Below are 18875 nucleotides of genomic sequence, written 5' to 3' on the forward strand. Positions count from 1 at the left end.
GGTATCGTTAACGTATCTTCCTACTTTTAGCTTCGTACGACGCTGCGACCGAGGTGACTACAACTCATGCACACGCACCGATCTCGAATTCAAACCAACGCCCGACTCGAAGCTTGCCCGCAAACGCGAGGAGCGCGATCGGAAGCTGGCCGAAAAGGAGCGGGAACGAAAGGCGCAGCAAGCGGCCCAGGCGCAACATCAGCACCAGCAGCAGCAGCAGCAGCAGCAACAATCGCACCATCCCTCGATGCAACCGCACCCCCATCAACCTCCCCCATCGCATCCGCACCATCCGCAGCATCCGAGCGTGGCGGCGCATCAGCAGGCGGTGGCCGCTGCTCAAGCCCAACATCAGGCGGCTGCTGCTTCGGCGGCAGCAGCAGCGGCTGCAGCTCAGCAACATCACCACCAGCAGCAGCAGGCCCAGCAGCAAGCACAACACCAAGCACAGCAGCAAGCGCAACAGCAAGCGCAGCAGCAGCAGCAGCAGCAGCAGCAGGCAGGCAAGCCGGGTAGTGCGGGTTCTGGCTCTGGTGGTTCGGGTCCGGGTGGGCCACCGGGTCCACCACCTCCTGGTCACCACCCAGGCCATCCATCGCCCGGGCAGCAGTCGATGAAACCGGACATCAAACCATATCCGGACACACCGGCCTTAAGGCAGCTGTCAGAATACGCACGACCCCATGTTGGATTTAGGTATGTCGTTAACTCTAGTTAACCAGGTCATTGAATGCAAGCCGTAGGTAGCTTCTCAATGCGCCAACCAGATCGGCAATGCACTTTTCGCATATTGCCACTGTGTGTTGTACGTTTGCTCATTTGTTTCTGTTTTCTTTTCTCTTTCTCGTATATTCTCTCTTGTTCCGGTTTGATTTGTGCGCAGTCCTGTGGAGACGATGGTTCCGCCACCATACCATCCACTGTACAATAGAGAAAGGTATAATATGAAGAAATGTTTTCTTTTTTCCTTTCTTATTTCACGTAACATTTTACGCTTTTATATGCTGAACTCGGCTGTAAAACATCATTTTCCAAACCAGAAATATGGCTTCCTCCCATTATCCATCCATACTTATCATCATATTGCCTTCTTTTTTGCGTCAACATCATTTTAAATTTTAAATAAGTGAAAGTAAAATTAAAATAATGTTGACCGCATGTCCTTTTCTCCTCCATCCAACGCCGGTGTAGTTCATCTCTCATCTGTGCATGCGTTACACTCAATTGGCCAAATATGTAATATCTTATATTGATGTTTTGGGGCTTCATGTGAAGTTCGACGAATGACTTCCTTTCAGTCTCATTTATCAAAATTCAATATCATTTATTATGCACGATTGCTAAAGGGACCAACCAAACGCACCTATACACCACATACGCTCTCAAACCTGCAACATTCATATTCACACAATTCATTCTAATAAATCCACTCTAATTTACCATTTCATGCCTCACAACACTGTATCCTCATCCATTGTACTAAATAAATCAATTCTCATCACCTGTTGCAAAGCACTAAAAGCTTGCACTGTTCTCACAGTATGAAACGTATTGGTCAAAAAAGTGTGTGTTTAAGTGTGTGTGTGTGTTTGCGTTCGTCCCGTTTTCCGTACCCTCGCGACTGTGGTGCTTTCGTCCATAGAATGATATTGATCGATTTTTGCGAAATTTCTCCGATTAACAGGGACATCTTTTTTAGGGAATTTGAGGACCTGAAAAACCAGCCCGGCATGGGACCATCCCGTCTGGACCCGCACTGGATGGAGTACTATCGCATGAGGTAAGGGACGAATGGCATTTTGGGAACGTTGATAACTAATACACCTTATCGTTGCTTTTGCAGAGGAATGCATCCGTCACAGTTTCCCGGGCTTTACGGCAATCCGGCGGCCATCGCACAGCTGGAAAGGGAACGAATAGGTAACGTATCACAAGGCGCGTTTGAACGCACACGCATACCAACAACCGCCCCTCCCCGGGAAAGCAGTTCCTGGTGCTGTTTCTGTGTCTCTCTCTCTCTCTCTCTGCTTACCCTATATTCGTCACATGTTTCTTACGTTTTCCTTTTTTTTCTCTTGTGTTTCTCTTTTCTTCTTTCGCGTGTTGTGCGTGTGCCCACGTGTCCACGTTTCATTTAACGCGATCGATGATCATCAACCATGAACGAATTCGGCGCGACGACCGACCAACCGATGTGAACCGCGCGGGACACTGCGTTGATATATCGATTTATCATCCTCCCAAATTTTGCTGATACTGCCTCCACCCTATCCCTCCGCCCGTCCAATCCTTACAACACATACCCACGCGTGATCCTGTGTGTGTGTGTGTTTCAATCTCCCGACAAACAATAATACAAACAACATCTGTGAATGTGTGACAAAAACAAAAAACATGCTCACAACCGTACCGTACCACTAACGCCGATGCCGACAAACCCCGCGGCCACTGCCAACACCATCTCTGCCACCCCGCAACAAACATAACTGAACCATACATACGCTAAACTGCGCCGTCTGCAATTGCAAATGGGAAATTGATCAAACTGGGTTTTTCTCACGCACGTACCTTCTGCGTACGGCGTGCATTCTGCAAACTGTTGTTTCATACTTTCCTTCCTCGCTTTTCCTTGTTGGATCTGTTGGACGTATGGCTTGCGTGTTGCCTTTCGTTGCACGGCCGGACGGTCTACCTGTGTGTTTGTTTTGCCACCTGATCTGATATGATTGTGATTCGCACGCCCGTTTTGTGTTGTTGTTTTTTGTTGTGTCGCAAATGTGCTTGCACAACTGAAACAACCACATCATCATCAACCACTATCTTCAACAAAACAACAACGATGATCCCAAAAATGGTGTGTATGTGATGCTCTGTAATGCCATCACGCACTGCCAACCGGAACCCAAAACGAATGCGGCGCTCGATCGCTGTGAACCGAAACGCCAAACCAAACCGAACCAAAAACAAAAAACCCAATGATCGACACACACAGGCTTGCCACCGCATCCTGTTGGGCTGGATCCATCCGATCCGATGGTACGTATCAGCATCGAAACGTCAATCATGTTTTATGTTGTTGGTTTCTGTTCACTTGTTACAGTTGCGCTTGGCTGGCGAATATCATGCACACTCCCATACGCACTTGCACTTGCATTCGCAACAGCAGCAAGACTCGGCAGCAGCGGCGGCGGCGGCAGCGGCAGCGGCGGCAGCAGGTTTCCATCTACCACGTGAGTTTGTATTGCAAAAACACGCCAAAAAAAAAACGAAAAAAAATCCAACAAACCCCATCTCGCTCTCTCTCTCGCTCTCTCTATCGCCTCAAACATCACTCCATCTCCATTACACTCCATCATTTTTCCTTTGTAAAAAAAACAAACGCACCCAAACGCACCCCAAAACAATTCCGATCCACGATCCCCGCGTATCAGCAGCTAGTCCCAGGTTTATCTGTTTCCGTGTCTGTCCATTTAATGCTCACAATCGTTCATTTATCGCTTGATCGCTAATGCCGGCTAGATCGTTCGTGGGTGGTATTATCATTCAAAGTTGCGTGCAGCGTGTTGCCGGTTCCTCTTCCGGTACCGGGCACACTAGGTTGAAAGTCTATTTGTCATCTCACATGTTCCATTTGTCAGCCGCCATTCTTGTTCACACACCTTGTTCTCCCGGGGGGGATTTTTTCGTTAACACACCGGCTAACCCGTTTCATTTGTTATTCTATTTTCATGGTCCGTAGCCAACGTTCCTCCCTATCCACGGCCGAATGTTTTAATGCCGCGGGATCCACATTCGGAGGTACTTTTGCGTATGTCCTATGATCCACTGCAGGTAAGCTTTTCCGTAAGATCGTTCTTCCATCCATTCGCTCTGTCCGGGGGTTTCCTCTGTCGTTTTGCGACACAGAAAACCGTACAGAGATGTGTTGGAATCGATTTAACATCGTGTGTTTTTCGTTTCGTTTCTCCACCAGGCCGCTGAATTCCAACGACAAAGTGCATTAGATCGGGCCCAATCGCTGCATGAGCAGTACATGAGGTATTAAGGGCGTTGCTAAAATTTTGCAGCTAACATTTACGGTGTTTTAAGAGTCGCAAAACAAGCGTCAGACAATGTTGCGTCCTTCAATGCCTTTACACAGGGTTTCTCAGGCCAACATTGTATATGGAGTTGAACTTAGTTAACCCTTTTGTCAACACCGGAAAACAGATTTGCAACTGCGTAAAATCACAGCTCGACAATAGTGATGCCTTGTTGAACTGGCCTGAGAAACCCTGTATTATTGTTAACTAGATGCGCACTGTGTTCGGTCGTTTGGATGCTTGTTATATGACCTGAAAAAACACTGTATACAGACAAAAAGTATATATCTTAATATAAGTTAGTTAAATCAATCTAACAATATTTCTCCAATCCTTTGCTTCCTTAGGCAACACGAACGCGAGATGAAGGTGCGTGCATTGGAAGAGGCAGCACGGGGCGGTAAACATTAGGGCGATGCAATCCTTTTCCACCCCCTATCTACCTACCAACCAATCAGTTAAGCTGTGTCATACGCCTGTCTGACACTTGGCCACCACCAACGACAACACCACTGGTACCTTGTTTGGCAGTTTGCTGAAGCTGCTCACAAACTACCTACTACTACCACTACATCTCCCTTCCTGATTTCTTCCCAATTTGACCAAAAAACAAACAAACAAACAAAACGTTTAAGCAACAGTTAGCTTGCACACAAAAACCTACTATACATATTCATCTATATAAATATATATATATAGTGGATAAAAGTATGTATTCGTTCGAGGTAACGATAAGCGGATGGATGCGTGTGCTGTGTATTATATAGGAGGAAGCAGAGGATCAGCCCCACACAGCTAGGTTTGATCGGACGACGTCAGGTCGAGCCGGTAATTACGCTAGGACAACACTCAAAACTTTTAGTCGGTTCTTTTCTCTCTTTAATTAGATTTTATGTGCTAACGTCGTTTATTATTATGTCAGCGTACAAAAGCTAGCCAACTTCCCTTCTCTCCTCTAGTTTGATTCCGATTTGCCACCCCCGGGGGGCAACGAACGGACTGCATGGACAAGACTCTTTTGACGATTTGTAAATATTTAAACAAATATACATACATAAAGGTTTATAGGTTCGCATTTTGAGGTAACTATATATACCAATTTTATCGATTTAGATCTTAGGTGACCGAAAAGCTCCTCCTCCTAGCTAAGTGAAGTGTGTGAGCTCGCTTCATTTCAATTTTTCTTTCCGTTAAATAGGAAACACACACACACACACTCAGTTCGTTACACGCGGTTAGGCAGAAAAAATACTTTACTATTTTAAGTTGCATAATTTAAACACTAGTTTCGAGGATGACGTGCGCCCATGCAATGCACACAACAACAACTGCTCAGAGCGTTTTATCTGCCATTTGATAATTTGAAGAGGGGGAGGGGGGGGGGGGGGGCTAGAAAACCATTATTCCTCCCACAGGAAAGGAAATGTTGTTGGCTGTCCTTGTTTCCTGCTTGTGTTTCGGTTCCGACACAAGGCGACAGGGGAATGGAACTTAGCTGATGTACAGCAACAACAGTGAACAAAGCGATAAGGAAATAGCACTGCAGCAAACATGTAAAAAGAAAATGCGATACAAACAACAACAACAACAACAACAATATTAGCATGTAAGTAGAAAACCGACGGCATATATATATATATTATATATTTTATATTTATGATGAAACGCGGAGTTGAAAAGGATAATATTATACACCTTAAGATAGTGTGTGTGTGAGGAGACACAGAACATGATAAAAGGAAACCAACCAACTGGGTTCACCGCTCGGGATCGGATGAACAATCTAGCTGAACGACGAACGCGCACATACACACCTTTAGCGTTTTATTCGCCCTCCTTACCTTAACCGTGTGTGTGTGTGTGTGTATTCGGACACTTCATTTAGAGAGTTAGTGACGTTATTGCACGGGTAGTTGAACAAATAACACACACACACACACACACACATACAACAATACAGGAGGAAACTTGAAGCGGGAAACAAACGCATTTAATCAAAACAGAACCCCCCCTCCCCCCACCCCCCTAACGCGGTACGGTTTTGTTGTACAGCGATGGCGAAGGAGCCCTATTTAAGCGTAGCGTTAGTATCTCTCGATAATAGGCAGGAGCTCAAGTGGGGCGATGCAAGTCAAAACCTCTTTCCATTTCCCCTCACAAACGGATCGGCGGCTGCACAAGTGTTGGTGGGGGGGGGGGGGGGGGAAGGGGAATCATCATTTCGGGTTAGAAGCCGCGGGCCCAAGAAGGATGGTGAAATGTGTGCAGATTTTTGAACCCATTTCTAAGTGTCTATATATTTATGGAAAAAACAAGCAAGCAAGCAAGCAAGCAAACCCGATGAAAAGCTAATGCTGTCGATCTATCATCATATACATTAGATATATCTATATATGCTGAACCCCGAGGGGGGGTAGGGGGGGAAGGTGGAAACCATAGATCAGTGTGTTTGTGTGTGCTTGCGTTGCGTGCACGTGCAACAAATGAATGAAAGGAGAAGCATGCGCGAGAATGATTAGACTGACCTGTTGTGTTGTATGGAGATGAAGCGCATTAGCCAGACTGTAGGGGCAGAAGAATAAGGTTAAGTCCCCTTTTCTCCCTCCTCACCCGCACACCCGCCTCCCGTATGCGTAAGTCAATCGATCGGGTGTGATTATTTGCATCGGTTAGTTTAGTTTTTAGAACATCTCTTTAGTGAACAAAACCTCTCTAACAACGTCCATACGTTCGTTGCTTAGTTCGTCCATGTCACACCACGTGTGCGTGCGACTCTTTGGTTTTTAGTGCTGAGGTTTTAGTTGCATTCGGTTATGTGCTGGAATGCAACAAAAAATGGAGGGTTTTGTTTTCCGTTTTTCTAAAGTAGACAAATTACCACGCCAAACCGCTCCGTATGTAAAATATTGTCTTAGTTGCTATACCCCTTCCTTCTAACACGGTTTTACAATTAAGGGGCGAAGAGATGGCAGAAGGCAGGTGTTTGGGAATGGAATGAGCTACCAAACTCTCGCACGCGACCATCGTGCGTGGGTACGCGGTACAATCGGCAACATGTGTATATTTATACTAGTGAAATACGATGGATTTGAATGAAACGAAGCCTCTCCACATTTGCGTTTGCCGCCTCTGGCGTCCGATCGTGTTCGGGTTGTGTGTGTGCGATCGTGTGCGACGAATGATCAAGAGTGGCGATCGCGCGAAACATGGTGCCGCTGTGCAGGGGTGTCGAATGTTTTAAACAACGCCCGGTCACCGTCGTCGATTTTTGTTTCGTCGAACAAAATTTAACCTAAGCAGCAAAAGCTTGTGTGTACAGGAAGCCCCATAGGCAAGAGTATCTATTTAAACGCTCTTAAACCACAACACAACCCACGTCTCGAGGGGTGAAACAAAGTTTAACATTAAAAAAAAGGAAACAAACACACACACACACACCCCCCTCATACACCCGTTCGCGCACGCAGAACAGCACGCAAACAATGGGGCAGAACAAACAACAAACAAATTAAATATAGTATTGAGAGTAAAATTGCGTACGGGAGGTGACACAGATTTGAATAAAATGTAATATCGGCGAACCAAGCGATCGATAAGCGAGCGAAACCTTGTTGCGCAAAGTGAGAAGAAACGCACGGCGGTGTATCAACCGCATTGTACGCAAGAAGGGAAGCGTGCGTGCGCGCAAGAGAAGATAAAACAAGGCGAATGTAATAATTGAACACAAGATTGTAGATGTAGCAACTTAAGTGCGACCCGTAGGATCTGTCACAGTGAGCACAACACACCACGCACAGACACACACACACACACACATACAACACAACATGTACGTGGTGGCGCTATACTTGTGTGGCAGCGAGTGGGTTGAGAAAGAGCAAGCAGCTAGTGATGATAAAAAATATACGAATATTGAAAAAAATATATATATGAAAATTGAAAAGTGGATGAGAACCCCTCCGGACGGATCGTGCGAAGAATGTTTGTGATGACTTGGGTGAGCCCGCTTGTGTGCCTGATCATACGGTTACGGTAAGTAAAACAATATTTGTCATAAATTAGCATAACCGCAATGAGCGGAATTAGGATACCGGTTGTCCAATACCCCAACCATATCGCCAGGGAGGATAGGCTTGTCTGGCTTCTATTCAATCTCGCGCTAGATAGGGCTATCCGTGACTGGAGGAGGTGGAATTTCGTGGACCATCTTCGACAAGGCAATCCAGATCTTGACAGTGGGTTGGGACTCCTCTACGTAGCAAAAGCTTACCAAAGAATCGAGCAAGCGACACTAAACGGCGGGTTGAAGATCAACAAAACGATGGCTGCCATCTGGTATCCCACAATAGCTTTCGGTACGGACCAAGCGGTGGGACTGTATTGAACATTCATAGTCTCAGAACTCACATACGCCTTTGATACACGCACTGTGTTCCAAACTGGCGAAAAAGCTGTCGTGGGCATTCTAGAGGTAGGGATGCTTGGTTGGTGGTTTTGACCCAACATATGGGTAATAACGATATAGGAGCTGTAATAACGATGAACTCTCCCCGTGAAGCCGATGTCTTCACACGGCAGGACCGGGGTTCAAATCCTATCCAAACCCGCCTCTCCGTTCGCAGGGCTGACTACTTTGCTACGGGTGAAATCAAGTCACAGAAAGCCAGAAATGGCAGGCCGAGACCTCTCTCATCATCGTGCAGTAAATTAAACTCGTCAGGCACTGGAGGACAGGTCATGTCATGAGAATGGCACCGTACGACCCAGCCTTAAAGATCTTTTTGGCCGTCCCCATGGACAGAGGAGCTGTGGAAGGCCCAATCTGAGATGGAATGGTGGCGTTGATGCGTCCATTAGCGATTCTAATCGGCGACGTAAGCTAAGTATCGTGAAAATAAAGTTCAGCATTGTCTGTTACTCAATTAAAAATCCATTCATATTTGGACGCTGCGTACCCGACAATACGGCGTCTGACGGTAATAATAAATAAATAAATAAATAAATAAATAAATAAAAATTTGGACGCTTTGACAACCCTGTCACAAGTCTCGGTAGAAGCATGGATCGTGGTCAAGAAGCTTCGCGCATCATCATATTTAATCGGCGAAACAATTAAATGACGGCGGCTTACACACGCGGTTCTGAAGTGTCTACTACCCCCTGGTCGCTTCTAGTCGCAATATTGTGATTATATTGTTTGGTGGCCACAACAACATCTGTCGCCTATCTATGGAATACATCTGGACAAGGGATTGTTTGGAGACAAGCAACAACTAAGGGAGAAGGAGCGACTATCAAGATGATCATACATTTGAATCGGTCAAAAGTGAATGCGAGGTGTCCGGGATACGTCACGTCGTTGACGTCATATAGCGGACCAAGCTAGAGATCTACCCCGAAAGTGGCCGACCCCGCATCATTGAGAGCGAATTCTCCCTCCTTCCAGTGCCTTCGGTGGTCGTCTTTCTTGCATTGATGTATGTTGTCGTCCTCTTGCTCAACCAACAAACAGAACCACCGAGGGGAGGGCTTCTGTAGGGCGCAGTTGGGACACGACGCGATAAGAGGAGTAATCTACTCTCAACCGTGAATGCTTTTCTCTGCCGCTGTTGTGCTCGAACCATCATCGAGCGGAGAAATTAATTATTCAGTGAGCTTCAGTTGTGATAGCACGGCGTTGTTGTCACCCTTCGTTCGTATTTGAATGCGACGACTCGTACCACGCAGCAGTCAGTGTCAGCTGGACCGAGGCCGAGTGCGGATGCAAATTTGTTGCTGCTGTACTCCAGGGAGAGCATAATGAAGACCTGCAAGGAAACCGCCGTACAAGTGTTGTTTATTGGACTGTCGTTGCTGTTGGTGACCGGTGGCCACGCTAAGCATGTGATCGACAGCCAGGAACGTGCTGCTGTGCCCCAGTTTGTGGCTGTGAATGATCAGCCAGTTATCGGCATCCTGTCACAGGAGCTGTCCTACTCGATGACGCAAAACTATGGCGATGAAGGTTACGACAGCTATATTGCGGCTTCGTACGTGAAGTTCGTCGAGGGTGCTGGTGCTCGGGTGGTCCCAATCTGGTGAGCTTTGAGGGTTAGAGAGTGAGGATTTCAACTAATATGTATCATTCTCGACCCTGCACAGGATCAATCAACCGGCGGACTACTACGAGAACATTATGTCCAACCTGAACGGGGTGCTGCTTCCGGGTGGTGCTACATGGTTTAACCAGAGCAACGGTTATGCTGACGCTGGACGACACATTTACGATATCGCCGTGCAGTATAACGAAAATGGAGATTACTTCCCTGTGTGGGGTACCTGTTTGGGCTTCGAGCTGCTCACGTATCTGGCTGCGAATGGAGCGGAACATCGGGCACACTGCAGCTCCAATAGTCAAGCGTTGCCGCTGAACTTTAAGAACGATTTCCGCAACAGCCGTATGTTTGCCGATGCGCCGAACGATGTGATTGATATCCTGAGCAACGAGCCGGTCACGGCCAACTTCCACCAGTTCTGTGTGACCGAAGCGAACCTGACGGCGTACGGATTGGATCAGGATTGGCGCGTCATGTCGGTCGATCGGGACTGGAACGGGATGGAGTTTATCTCGACCATCGAGCACAAGAAGTAATGGGTCGCATGTCGCGTAATTGATTGGGGTTAGCTAACCGTGGTTCATTCGTTCCCATCCTTTAGCTACCCGTTCTACGGCATTCAATTCCACCCGGAGAAGAACATCTACGAGTGGGTGCAGAATAAGAACATCTCCCACACCGCGAACGCCATCCGGGCGTCGCAGTTCTTTGCCGACTTTTTCATCGAAGAATCGCGCAAAAGTGAGCATCAGTTTGCGAGCGAAGCGATGCTGGAGAAGCACGTCATCTACAACTACCAGCCGACCTTTACCGGGCTGAAGCGGTCCAGCTTCGAGCAGTGCTACATGTTCCGTGGTAATTATATCGATCAACCGGACGGAGACCAACATCCGGATAGTAGTTCTGCATCTACTACCATCGTGCCGCTTGCCACCTTTTGCATGCTTCCCTTGCTAACCCTGCGCTTCCTCATTGCCCCTAACCTGCATGCTGTTGTATGCTGCTTTTAGCATTCGTGAGAGAGCATTTCCGGTCCCGTTTTTCACCAGTAAGCAATTTATCCTCGTAATAATTCCTATCTTTTAGAATCCCCGAAAGTGTTGCCCAAGGTATTGAAATCGAAAAAGCTGAAGAAGAAGACTGCCCAGCGTGATCCGGCCACTAGACAGTAAACAATTGGCAAAAACGACAATGTTGCACACACAATGTGCATTATCGGGGAATTTAAATCAGCGATTGCCCATGCCCCGTCAACGACGTTGATATCGACAATCACCTGGACTGATACCGTCGAGCCGTGACAGCTGAAAGGAACATGAGACGGAAGGACGATTGCGCTATCTTAATTAATCGTGCTACCGTAAAATATAGAATTGTATTCACGTGCAAACGAATCGATCGGATCGGATGAGTTGATACTTTTCCGCTATCTGTTTAATTTAATTGCTGCCTGTTATGCTCTGCGGGATTTTACGTTCTGATAAGAGTTTTGCTCATACAGTAGCTTCCTTGGCCGGTGATTTACCATTCCCGTTCTCTTTAATCGATCCGGTTGCTCGCGTCCGTTGCGGTGAGTGAGCGCGCAGAGTTGAGTCACACCTGTTATGATCGTGTGGAATGTGTGGTTTTGAAGACATAACAACAGCAACAACAAAAAAAAAACCATCAAATGGACATCTCCGACGAAAAAAAAATCCCCCCGGCAAAAGCTCGATCGTAAAGGACTGGCATTTGTTTTGTTTATTGACTACTGACGCCTTTTCCCCGCCTGCTTCGTCTGTGAATTCCCGTTTTCGGTATGAATATGTCGCTGCATGTTTGCTATTATTTAGCGGTTGTGTGCTCACTTATCCCCACCGCCGCGCCGTCCAGCATCCTCCTCCTCTAGCAGGCGAACGTTCACAATCAGCTCGTCCAAATTGATGTCGTCCGGTACGCTTGGAAGTGATTCCTGCAAGGAGAAGCATTATAATTATTACGCTATTATTTACGGAAGGTGTCCAAATACTTACCAGCTTCCCTTTGACAACTTCATGGTTCTTTTCCTGGTTAGCTTTTTTCTTCTCAAACTCATCGGTGGATGTTGCAAGTTTCTGTGCCTCTTCGAGGAAGCTCTCAAGCCGGTTCACTTCCTTCGTCTCACTGTCGCACTGTAGCCGTAGCGAGGCGACATCCGAACGTAGCGTAATGGATTGTGTTTTGGCTTCGAGACGCTTTGCTTCCCGCTGGTAAAGAAACTCCTCCAGAAACGACATGTGCGGCCCGTCGATGCATAGCCCCGTGTGGAGCCGTATCTGTGCGAACTGGTCCAGCAGCTCCTGTACCGAGTCGGCAAACGTGAACGCATCGATGCCGAAAGCTTTTAGCAGTTTATCGTTCTGTGCATCTGTTGTGGTGGTTGGGTTCGTGAAGGGAAAACGTTTAAAAGGGGGATGATTTATTGTTTACATCCTTACACCAGAAGAACTTACTCAGTGTGCGTACTTCCTCCAGCGATTTACAAATTGTTATGTGTCGCGATGTATCTGGGGATGAAAGCACAACAAAAAACCTTAGTTCAATCCCTATTTTATACTGCTTTTACTAACCTTTATCCATTATTTTGCTGTAAAAACGGTTGTCTATTGCAACGGTGCTGAGCAGACGGCAGACAGTTGTTTATTTTGATTCTTTCAAACCGATGACAGTTGAACGTAACGGCTAGATGGCGTTACTCCGTCAAGCGTTACTGAAGTAGACGTCCAGACGTATCGTAAGACGTTAGAAGTCCTGTGCTTTGAAAAATCCGTTGATATCTTGTCTAATTTGATCGTTTATGAATTAGTTTTATTCACATTTTTTAACAATTAGGAACATTTAATCTGGTCAAAAGTACTGAAAATGTTCGTGCTAGATTGTGTTTCTTGCTACTGATGTGTATTTTATTCATTTTGAATCAAAAACTATTCACATCTACTGCGAAGACGAATAGTATTTTTTTTCCACACGTTTTTCCGTACGATGTGATAGTCATGCCTATAGTAACACACATAAGAATGATATCAAACAGACTGTTGGAGCTTGCGGGACCTCGAATCCCATCGTCTACGTTACTATTCCCGTGTGGTAAACGATCCACTCGACGTACGACGATACGCGCGTATACACACCCGGAACACCCTTCTGACACCCCAGTATCGACCCGTACGAAACGATGCCGACTTGCGTCAAGCGCTGTCCATCGAACTTCACCGTCAGCGGTCCACCGGAATCACCCTGGCACGGATTGCGACCACCCTCGCCAGCCACACAGATCTGCTGGTCCCGAATGATCGATCCGTATACTCGGTAGCACACTTCATTCGGTACGATCGTGTTGGTGGCGTAGCGCAGATCAAGTTTCATCTCGTCCTCCAGCTCGGCGTAGTCATCGTTCGATTGGGCACCCCAGCCGGACACTATCGAATCGTACCCGGTCAGATCGGTGTACGCGTTCGTCCAGGACGGCAACCGGATCGGTTGCACACGGGACGAAAAGGTGAGCGGTTTCGGGAGACGGATCAGCGCAATGTCGTTCAGTATGTCGACCGGATCGTACCCCGGGTGAAGGATGGTGTCGGACGGTTTCACTGGCACGGTGATTGTGTCCGCTGCGAACGGAATCTGTATCGCGGTTTGGCCCGGAACGATAGTTGCTTCCTTCATGCCGTACAGACAGTGTGCAGCCGTCAGAATGTACCGATCGGCTAGAATCGATCCACCGCACAGGGTGTCGGAACCGTCGGCAAAGACAAGGATGATGGCCACCAGATGAGGAAACTGTTCATTTTTGGCGACCGATCCTCCGGCCACCTTGCTTACTGCGGCTCGATCGATGATGAGCTGCGGACGGTACACCATCGTGGATGCGGCCGATAGAATGGAGGACGAAGCTGAGGACGATGGTACGGACGCGTTCCGGATCGTGGTCCAAAACATGCCCATCTTCGAGGGTTTCACTGGTGAGGTATCTGCATTGGCGGCGCACAGTATCAGCAACACGAGAAAACACGGAATCACGATACACGAGGCAGCTAGCAGCGAGGACATCCTGGACGGCAAATGGCGAGGTCTTCTCTCGCGTACGGCACTTTACGGTTTCACCAACGTTTTTTCCGAAACGGTCACCAACGGTGTGGCGATTGTTTTATCGACATTTTTCGATATCTTTGTCTTTTTGTAGTTGAGCGATATGGGAAAGTACTGCTACCGCTGCTGCTGGTCGATCGGAACACGGCGATAAGATTGTTTCTTCGTCGGGGTCGATCTCGGAAGCTGTCAATCAACAGCGCCCGGCGCCCCAACGCGGCCACCACATGCGTCACCGAAGGGTTAATGTGGCGATTGGGTGCTCTGTACTCTCGGACTCCAAGGTCTTGCCATTTCGGGCAATGGGCGAGGCGTTATTTAAGAATTCTCAACCTCGGGCGGGTGAGCCTTTCCCTAATGAAAAGGTTTTGTGTTTTTGAATAAAAACAACACGCAATTGAGGTTGGCGACCATGTTTGCCGTTGGTTTGATTGTTATCGTGCCAGGGTTGAAGCTATGATTCACCTGCTCGGTCGGAGGGAGAGCTGTGAAGTGACCCAAAGTTTGTGTTGCACCGTAGTACACGTTGTCTACTATCAAGTTAACAAGTCATGAGTCAGTGAATGAATGAAGTACGCGATGGAGTATTGAGTGTAGAGTAGTAAAAAGGCCAATGAAATGTGTGATACACGTAATGCATTTGTCACATGCCTCACATACCAGAATCAACAACCGTTTGGAATTGGGATACTATCTCCAAGGACTCGTCTTGTCGGGACGTCATATATGTTCTATCCCAAACGTAGAAGAGATAGGCGGAAAATCTCAGGGTAGAATAGCTCAGGACTCTTTATTGAATGTAGTTTCACAACTCAAGCATGCCTCTGAGACATAGACTCTGTCCGAAGTTGATTGAAGATCTGCTTTGTTGCTGTTACTCATCGCGGATTCTTGGAGAAACGACGAATGACTCCGAGAACGGCTCCGAGAAGTATGTTACACTCGATGAAGCTATTGCTAATTACGAACTATTGATCTAGTCTATCAGAAGATCTAGATCTAGTCTCGAAAGTGACTTAGGTCCATCTAGAGGACAATTTAAAATAACTCAGCATGAGTAACGCCTCGATAGATTGATTTGAACAATGTAACAACATTACGCTCGGGACGAGCCTCCTTTTTTATTGGCGTTTTACGACATGCACACGTTTTGCGCGTATTTCACCGTAAATCGGTGTTGTCTTTTGATCTATGTCCCCATGCTATCAGTGTACCTCCCAGCGAGAAACGCCATCAAAATGAACTAAATTCGGTTTACGGCTGACAATTCGCAAAAAACTGGAATTGGCAATAATTCTTTATCTGCGTGTGCGAAAAGTGAAGGATGACCTACATACCCTGTTACCTAATGGGGTGTCGAAAAATCGAAGGACCCACAGTATAAGAATGGCATGCAGACGAACACCTGTCAGTTGTGCAGAAATTGGGAAGTCGTGTGCGCAAAGCTATGGCCCTCGAGATAGTGTGTTGCTGGCTTTGCTGCTATGCGGTGCCTTTGCGATCGCGCAAAGTGCACTGGACGGGACGGACGTCGATTGGTCCAAGGTACGGTCCATCGACGAGTTCGATCACTACTGGGCACGACTTCCACCGGAGCTGCAGCTGTATCGCAATTCGGAGCCAGCACCGGCGACGCGCATTGCAAACGGATTCCTTTCCACACCGGGCCAGTTTCCGTACCACGTAGTGATGCTGGCTGAATTTACACTGGGCACAGGACTTTGTGGTGGAACCGTGCTAACCAACAGCTACATCCTCACGGCAGCTCACTGTGTGGCGGAATATTACGGTATCAAGGCTAATGGAGGTCTTGCGATTGTGGGCGCCTTCGATCGTGTCGTCGTGGAACCAGAGCAGCAGCGCATCCGGTTCGAATCGGCAGGCATTCACAATCCATCCTCAGTACTCGTACGTCAATGTGCGTAATGATGTGGCGACCGTACTGCTGAACACACCCATCAGCTATACGGGCCGCATTCAACCGATCCGTCTGCCAGCTCCATCCGATCTGAGGACGTTTGCGTGTGCACAGGGAACGGTGACTGGGTATGGGCGTACATCGACCACCAGCAGCTCACTGTCGAGGTTCCTACGATACGCGTTCAATACGATTATATCGAACGCCGAGTGTACTACGTACTGGTCACCGATCTATGTAGATCAGCAGAATATGTGCATGAGTGCGGCAAACGGAAGATCACCGTGTATCGGTGATTCTGGTGGCGCACTAACTGTCAGTGATGGCTCGGAACCGTTGCAGGTGGGCATCGTGTCGTTCGGTGAGGCGGTAGGATGCGCAGTTAGCATGCCAACGATTTATGCGAGAATCACTCACTTCTTGCCGTGGATTTTGACCAACTCCGATTACTGAGCATTGGTGGAGATGCGCTTGAAGTTTAGGTTTTAATGTTGCCTCTTTCAAAAGTTAAATTGAAGCCAAAACAATCTTTAAACTATTGAGGACTTATTTATAACACAAATCACTTAATAAAGGATCACTTAAGCTATCTCCTCGTTTTAAAGCGCCATCTGTTGTTTGATTGCTGGGTTCGATTATTTTACAAAAGAGGGCGCCTATTTTCGTTGCTTGCTTAGCGAAGTACAATATCGACTCGATTGGTGCCAACAGTTCGAGTCGCTGATATAGACGAGATTCGTGTCTTTTTTATTTTCAAGTTCCTTGAAGCGATTTTTACTAGGAGTTTTTTTAAAACACCTTAGAGCTAGCTGTTCTTCCTTTTGCATGTTTCATGGTCAATGGCTACTTCGATCCTAGTGACATCTTCTTTTCATATTTAGATTCCTCAACTAAGTATATATTTAGCGTTTCTTTCTTGCATCATGCTATTAAAAGTCTAATCACGATAATCCCGAAGAAAGTGTCCGATTCTGTAAGTACATAAACACTTTGATTAGATTGTACCGCACCTTCCAAAACAAACAATTTTGTTTGGCTGACCACTCGCCATCCCGCAATGTCTGCGAAAGATTATCGGCCCTAGTTTTATTTGGAAACATCGGAACACACCGATAAGGTTAATGGCCGATACCTGTTCCAGTGTGGTTCCAATCGTCTACCAAACCAATCTAGTAAACACAGGTAGTTGCAGTGTTCGGTTGCCAGGTAGCAACCAATATCCGGTACAGAAGAAAACGCACCTGGTAATTCGGTCAACCTGTACTACTGTGCTGGAAACATCTGATTCTGGCAGAGGACAAAGTAATAGTGTCCATAACATTGTCAGGACGCGCGCAAAGTCTAGAAACCCCTACGACAGATTGTCTGGCGGATGATTTAACGCTTTTCGGATGCCTGTGTGTTTGCGCTCTTGCAGTGCGTGTTCTTATCGCCTGCTTGATCCTAGCGATTAAATCCAAATCTGACGACCGGTGAAGGGAGGACCAATAAATAGCGCGTGAAAGGTTGAGCTGGACATTAGTCGTCTGAAGTCGCAACTCAACAACACACGTTCGGGATGAAGTTTGTCGGTGCGTTCGCTGCCGTTGGCCTGTTGGCCATTTGTACGCTGGCCGGTGCCAAGTCGATCGATATCGACTTCACCCGGGTCAGGTCGATCGAAGACACGGAACGATACTGGCGCCGTCTGCCGGCCGAGATGCAGTACTTGCGAACGGTCGAGGAACCGCTGCGTCGCATCACGAACGGTCAGCTTGCCTCGACTGCTCAGTTCCCGTACCAGGCCGTCGTGTACAGTGAGGCCGGCGATGGCTACTACAGCTTGTGCGGTGGCACTATCCTGACGCAGAACTACATCCTGACGGCGGCCCACTGCGTTACGAACGACTTGGACCAGGCCGTGACGGGTGGTATTGTGATTCTCGGTGCTACCGATCGTACCATCATTCAATCGACGCAACAGCGCATGACGTTCAGCAACGCCGGTATTCGCGTGCATCCGCAGTACAATTCGGCCAGCATCCGGAACGATATCGCTACCATCCGGTTGGATACGCCGGCCGCCTTTAACAGCTACGTGAAGCCGATCGATCTTCCCGCTCTGTCCGATGCGCGTCAGTTTGGTGGTGTTGAGGGTACGGCTTCCGGTTTCGGCCGTACCACGGACACGTCGGCTCCCTCCTCGGTGCTGATGTTTGTGCGCAATCCGGTCATGACGAATGCGCAGTGCAATACTTACTGGAGCACAACCTCGGTGCAGGCACAGAACGTGTGTCTCGATCCGACCGGTGGACGGTCGGCCTGCAACGGTGACTCGGGTGGCCCACTGACGGTGCAGGATGCGGGCCGCAGTCTGCAGGTTGGCATCGCTTCGTTTGTTTCGTCCCGCGGCTGTACGTCCGGAGCGCCATCCGTGTGGGTGCGTGTGTCCTACTTCCGCGACTGGATTCGTCAGAACTCGGACTATGTGTTCCGTGCCTAGGGACAGGAGGGCATAACGATTAGTGTGCAACTTGTTGAACTTACCATACATGAATAATATACGAATGCAGAGAAGGAATCGATGAGTTGTCCGACGAGGATCCCCGTCATACAACAAAATTCTCACGAGTTTTCTATTGTATCTAATCGATTAGGTGGGTAAAAGGGTGTTGATACGGTCAATTTTCCAGA

At 47.7% G+C, this 18875-nt stretch overlaps 5 protein-coding genes across 14 annotated transcripts in view; 4 read left to right on the forward strand and 1 right to left on the reverse strand.

Annotated features, from left to right (window-relative positions):
- Positions 1-8025, forward strand: part of LOC118513087 (trithorax group protein osa) — a 94352-nt gene extending 86327 nt beyond the window's left edge. For 5 of the 9 annotated variants that reach the window (XM_036058457.1, XM_036058456.1, XM_036058459.1 and 2 more), the window contains 9 exons: positions 31-696; positions 884-937; positions 1685-1780; positions 1844-1920; positions 2993-3036; positions 3101-3230; positions 3740-3831; positions 3974-4038; positions 4430-8025. In XM_036058457.1, the coding sequence (XP_035914350.1) occupies positions 31-696; positions 884-937; positions 1685-1780; positions 1844-1920; positions 2993-3036; positions 3101-3230; positions 3740-3831; positions 3974-4038; positions 4430-4493 (1288 nt within the window). In that variant the 3' untranslated portion in view covers positions 4494-8025. The remainder of the gene's footprint in view (positions 1-30; positions 697-883; positions 938-1684; positions 1781-1843; positions 1921-2992; positions 3037-3100; positions 3231-3739; positions 3832-3973; positions 4039-4429) is intronic. The other 4 variants (XM_036058461.1, XM_036058462.1, XM_036058460.1 and 1 more) reach the window with 4 other exon arrangements.
- A 1384-nt stretch (positions 8026-9409) lies between these two features.
- LOC118513097 (gamma-glutamyl hydrolase A-like) lies at positions 9410-11619 on the forward strand. 2 transcript variants are annotated; one of them, XM_036058499.1, is made up of 4 exons: positions 9410-10159; positions 10224-10709; positions 10779-11032; positions 11264-11619. In XM_036058499.1, the coding sequence occupies exons 1-4, from the start codon at positions 9882-9884 to the stop codon at positions 11347-11349; spliced, it is 1104 nt and encodes a 367-aa protein (XP_035914392.1). In that variant the 5' UTR covers positions 9410-9881; the 3' UTR covers positions 11350-11619. The 2 variants fall into 2 exon arrangements, with proteins under 2 accessions (XP_035914392.1, XP_035914391.1); XM_036058498.1 differs by having other exon boundaries at positions 9668-10159; positions 10779-11192.
- Positions 11620-11894: 275 nt separating this feature from the next.
- On the reverse strand, positions 11895-12866 carry LOC118513107. The gene is made up of 4 exons (XM_036058508.1): positions 12766-12866; positions 12649-12702; positions 12190-12563; positions 11895-12128 (listed from the first exon to the last, which is right to left on the reverse strand). The coding sequence occupies exons 1-4, from the start codon at positions 12773-12775 to the stop codon at positions 12021-12023; spliced, it is 546 nt and encodes a 181-aa protein (XP_035914401.1). The 5' UTR covers positions 12776-12866; the 3' UTR covers positions 11895-12020.
- A 2750-nt stretch (positions 12867-15616) lies between these two features.
- On the forward strand, positions 15617-17298 carry LOC118513110 (collagenase-like). The gene is made up of 2 exons (XM_036058510.1): positions 15617-16102; positions 16137-17298. The coding sequence occupies exons 1-2, from the start codon at positions 15671-15673 to the stop codon at positions 16653-16655; spliced, it is 951 nt and encodes a 316-aa protein (XP_035914403.1). The 5' UTR covers positions 15617-15670; the 3' UTR covers positions 16656-17298.
- A 103-nt stretch (positions 17299-17401) lies between these two features.
- On the forward strand, positions 17402-18803 carry LOC118513100 (brachyurin-like). Its single transcript, XM_036058501.1, has one exon. It carries the CDS (start codon positions 17761-17763, stop codon positions 18682-18684), a length of 924 nt encoding a protein of 307 aa, XP_035914394.1. The 5' UTR covers positions 17402-17760; the 3' UTR covers positions 18685-18803.
- The last annotated feature ends 72 nt before the right edge of the window (positions 18804-18875 follow it).

The sequence above is a fragment of the Anopheles stephensi genome, chromosome 3 (assembly GCF_013141755.1).
Source record: "Anopheles stephensi strain Indian chromosome 3, UCI_ANSTEP_V1.0, whole genome shotgun sequence".
Taxonomy (NCBI): Eukaryota; Metazoa; Arthropoda; class Insecta; order Diptera; family Culicidae; genus Anopheles; species Anopheles stephensi.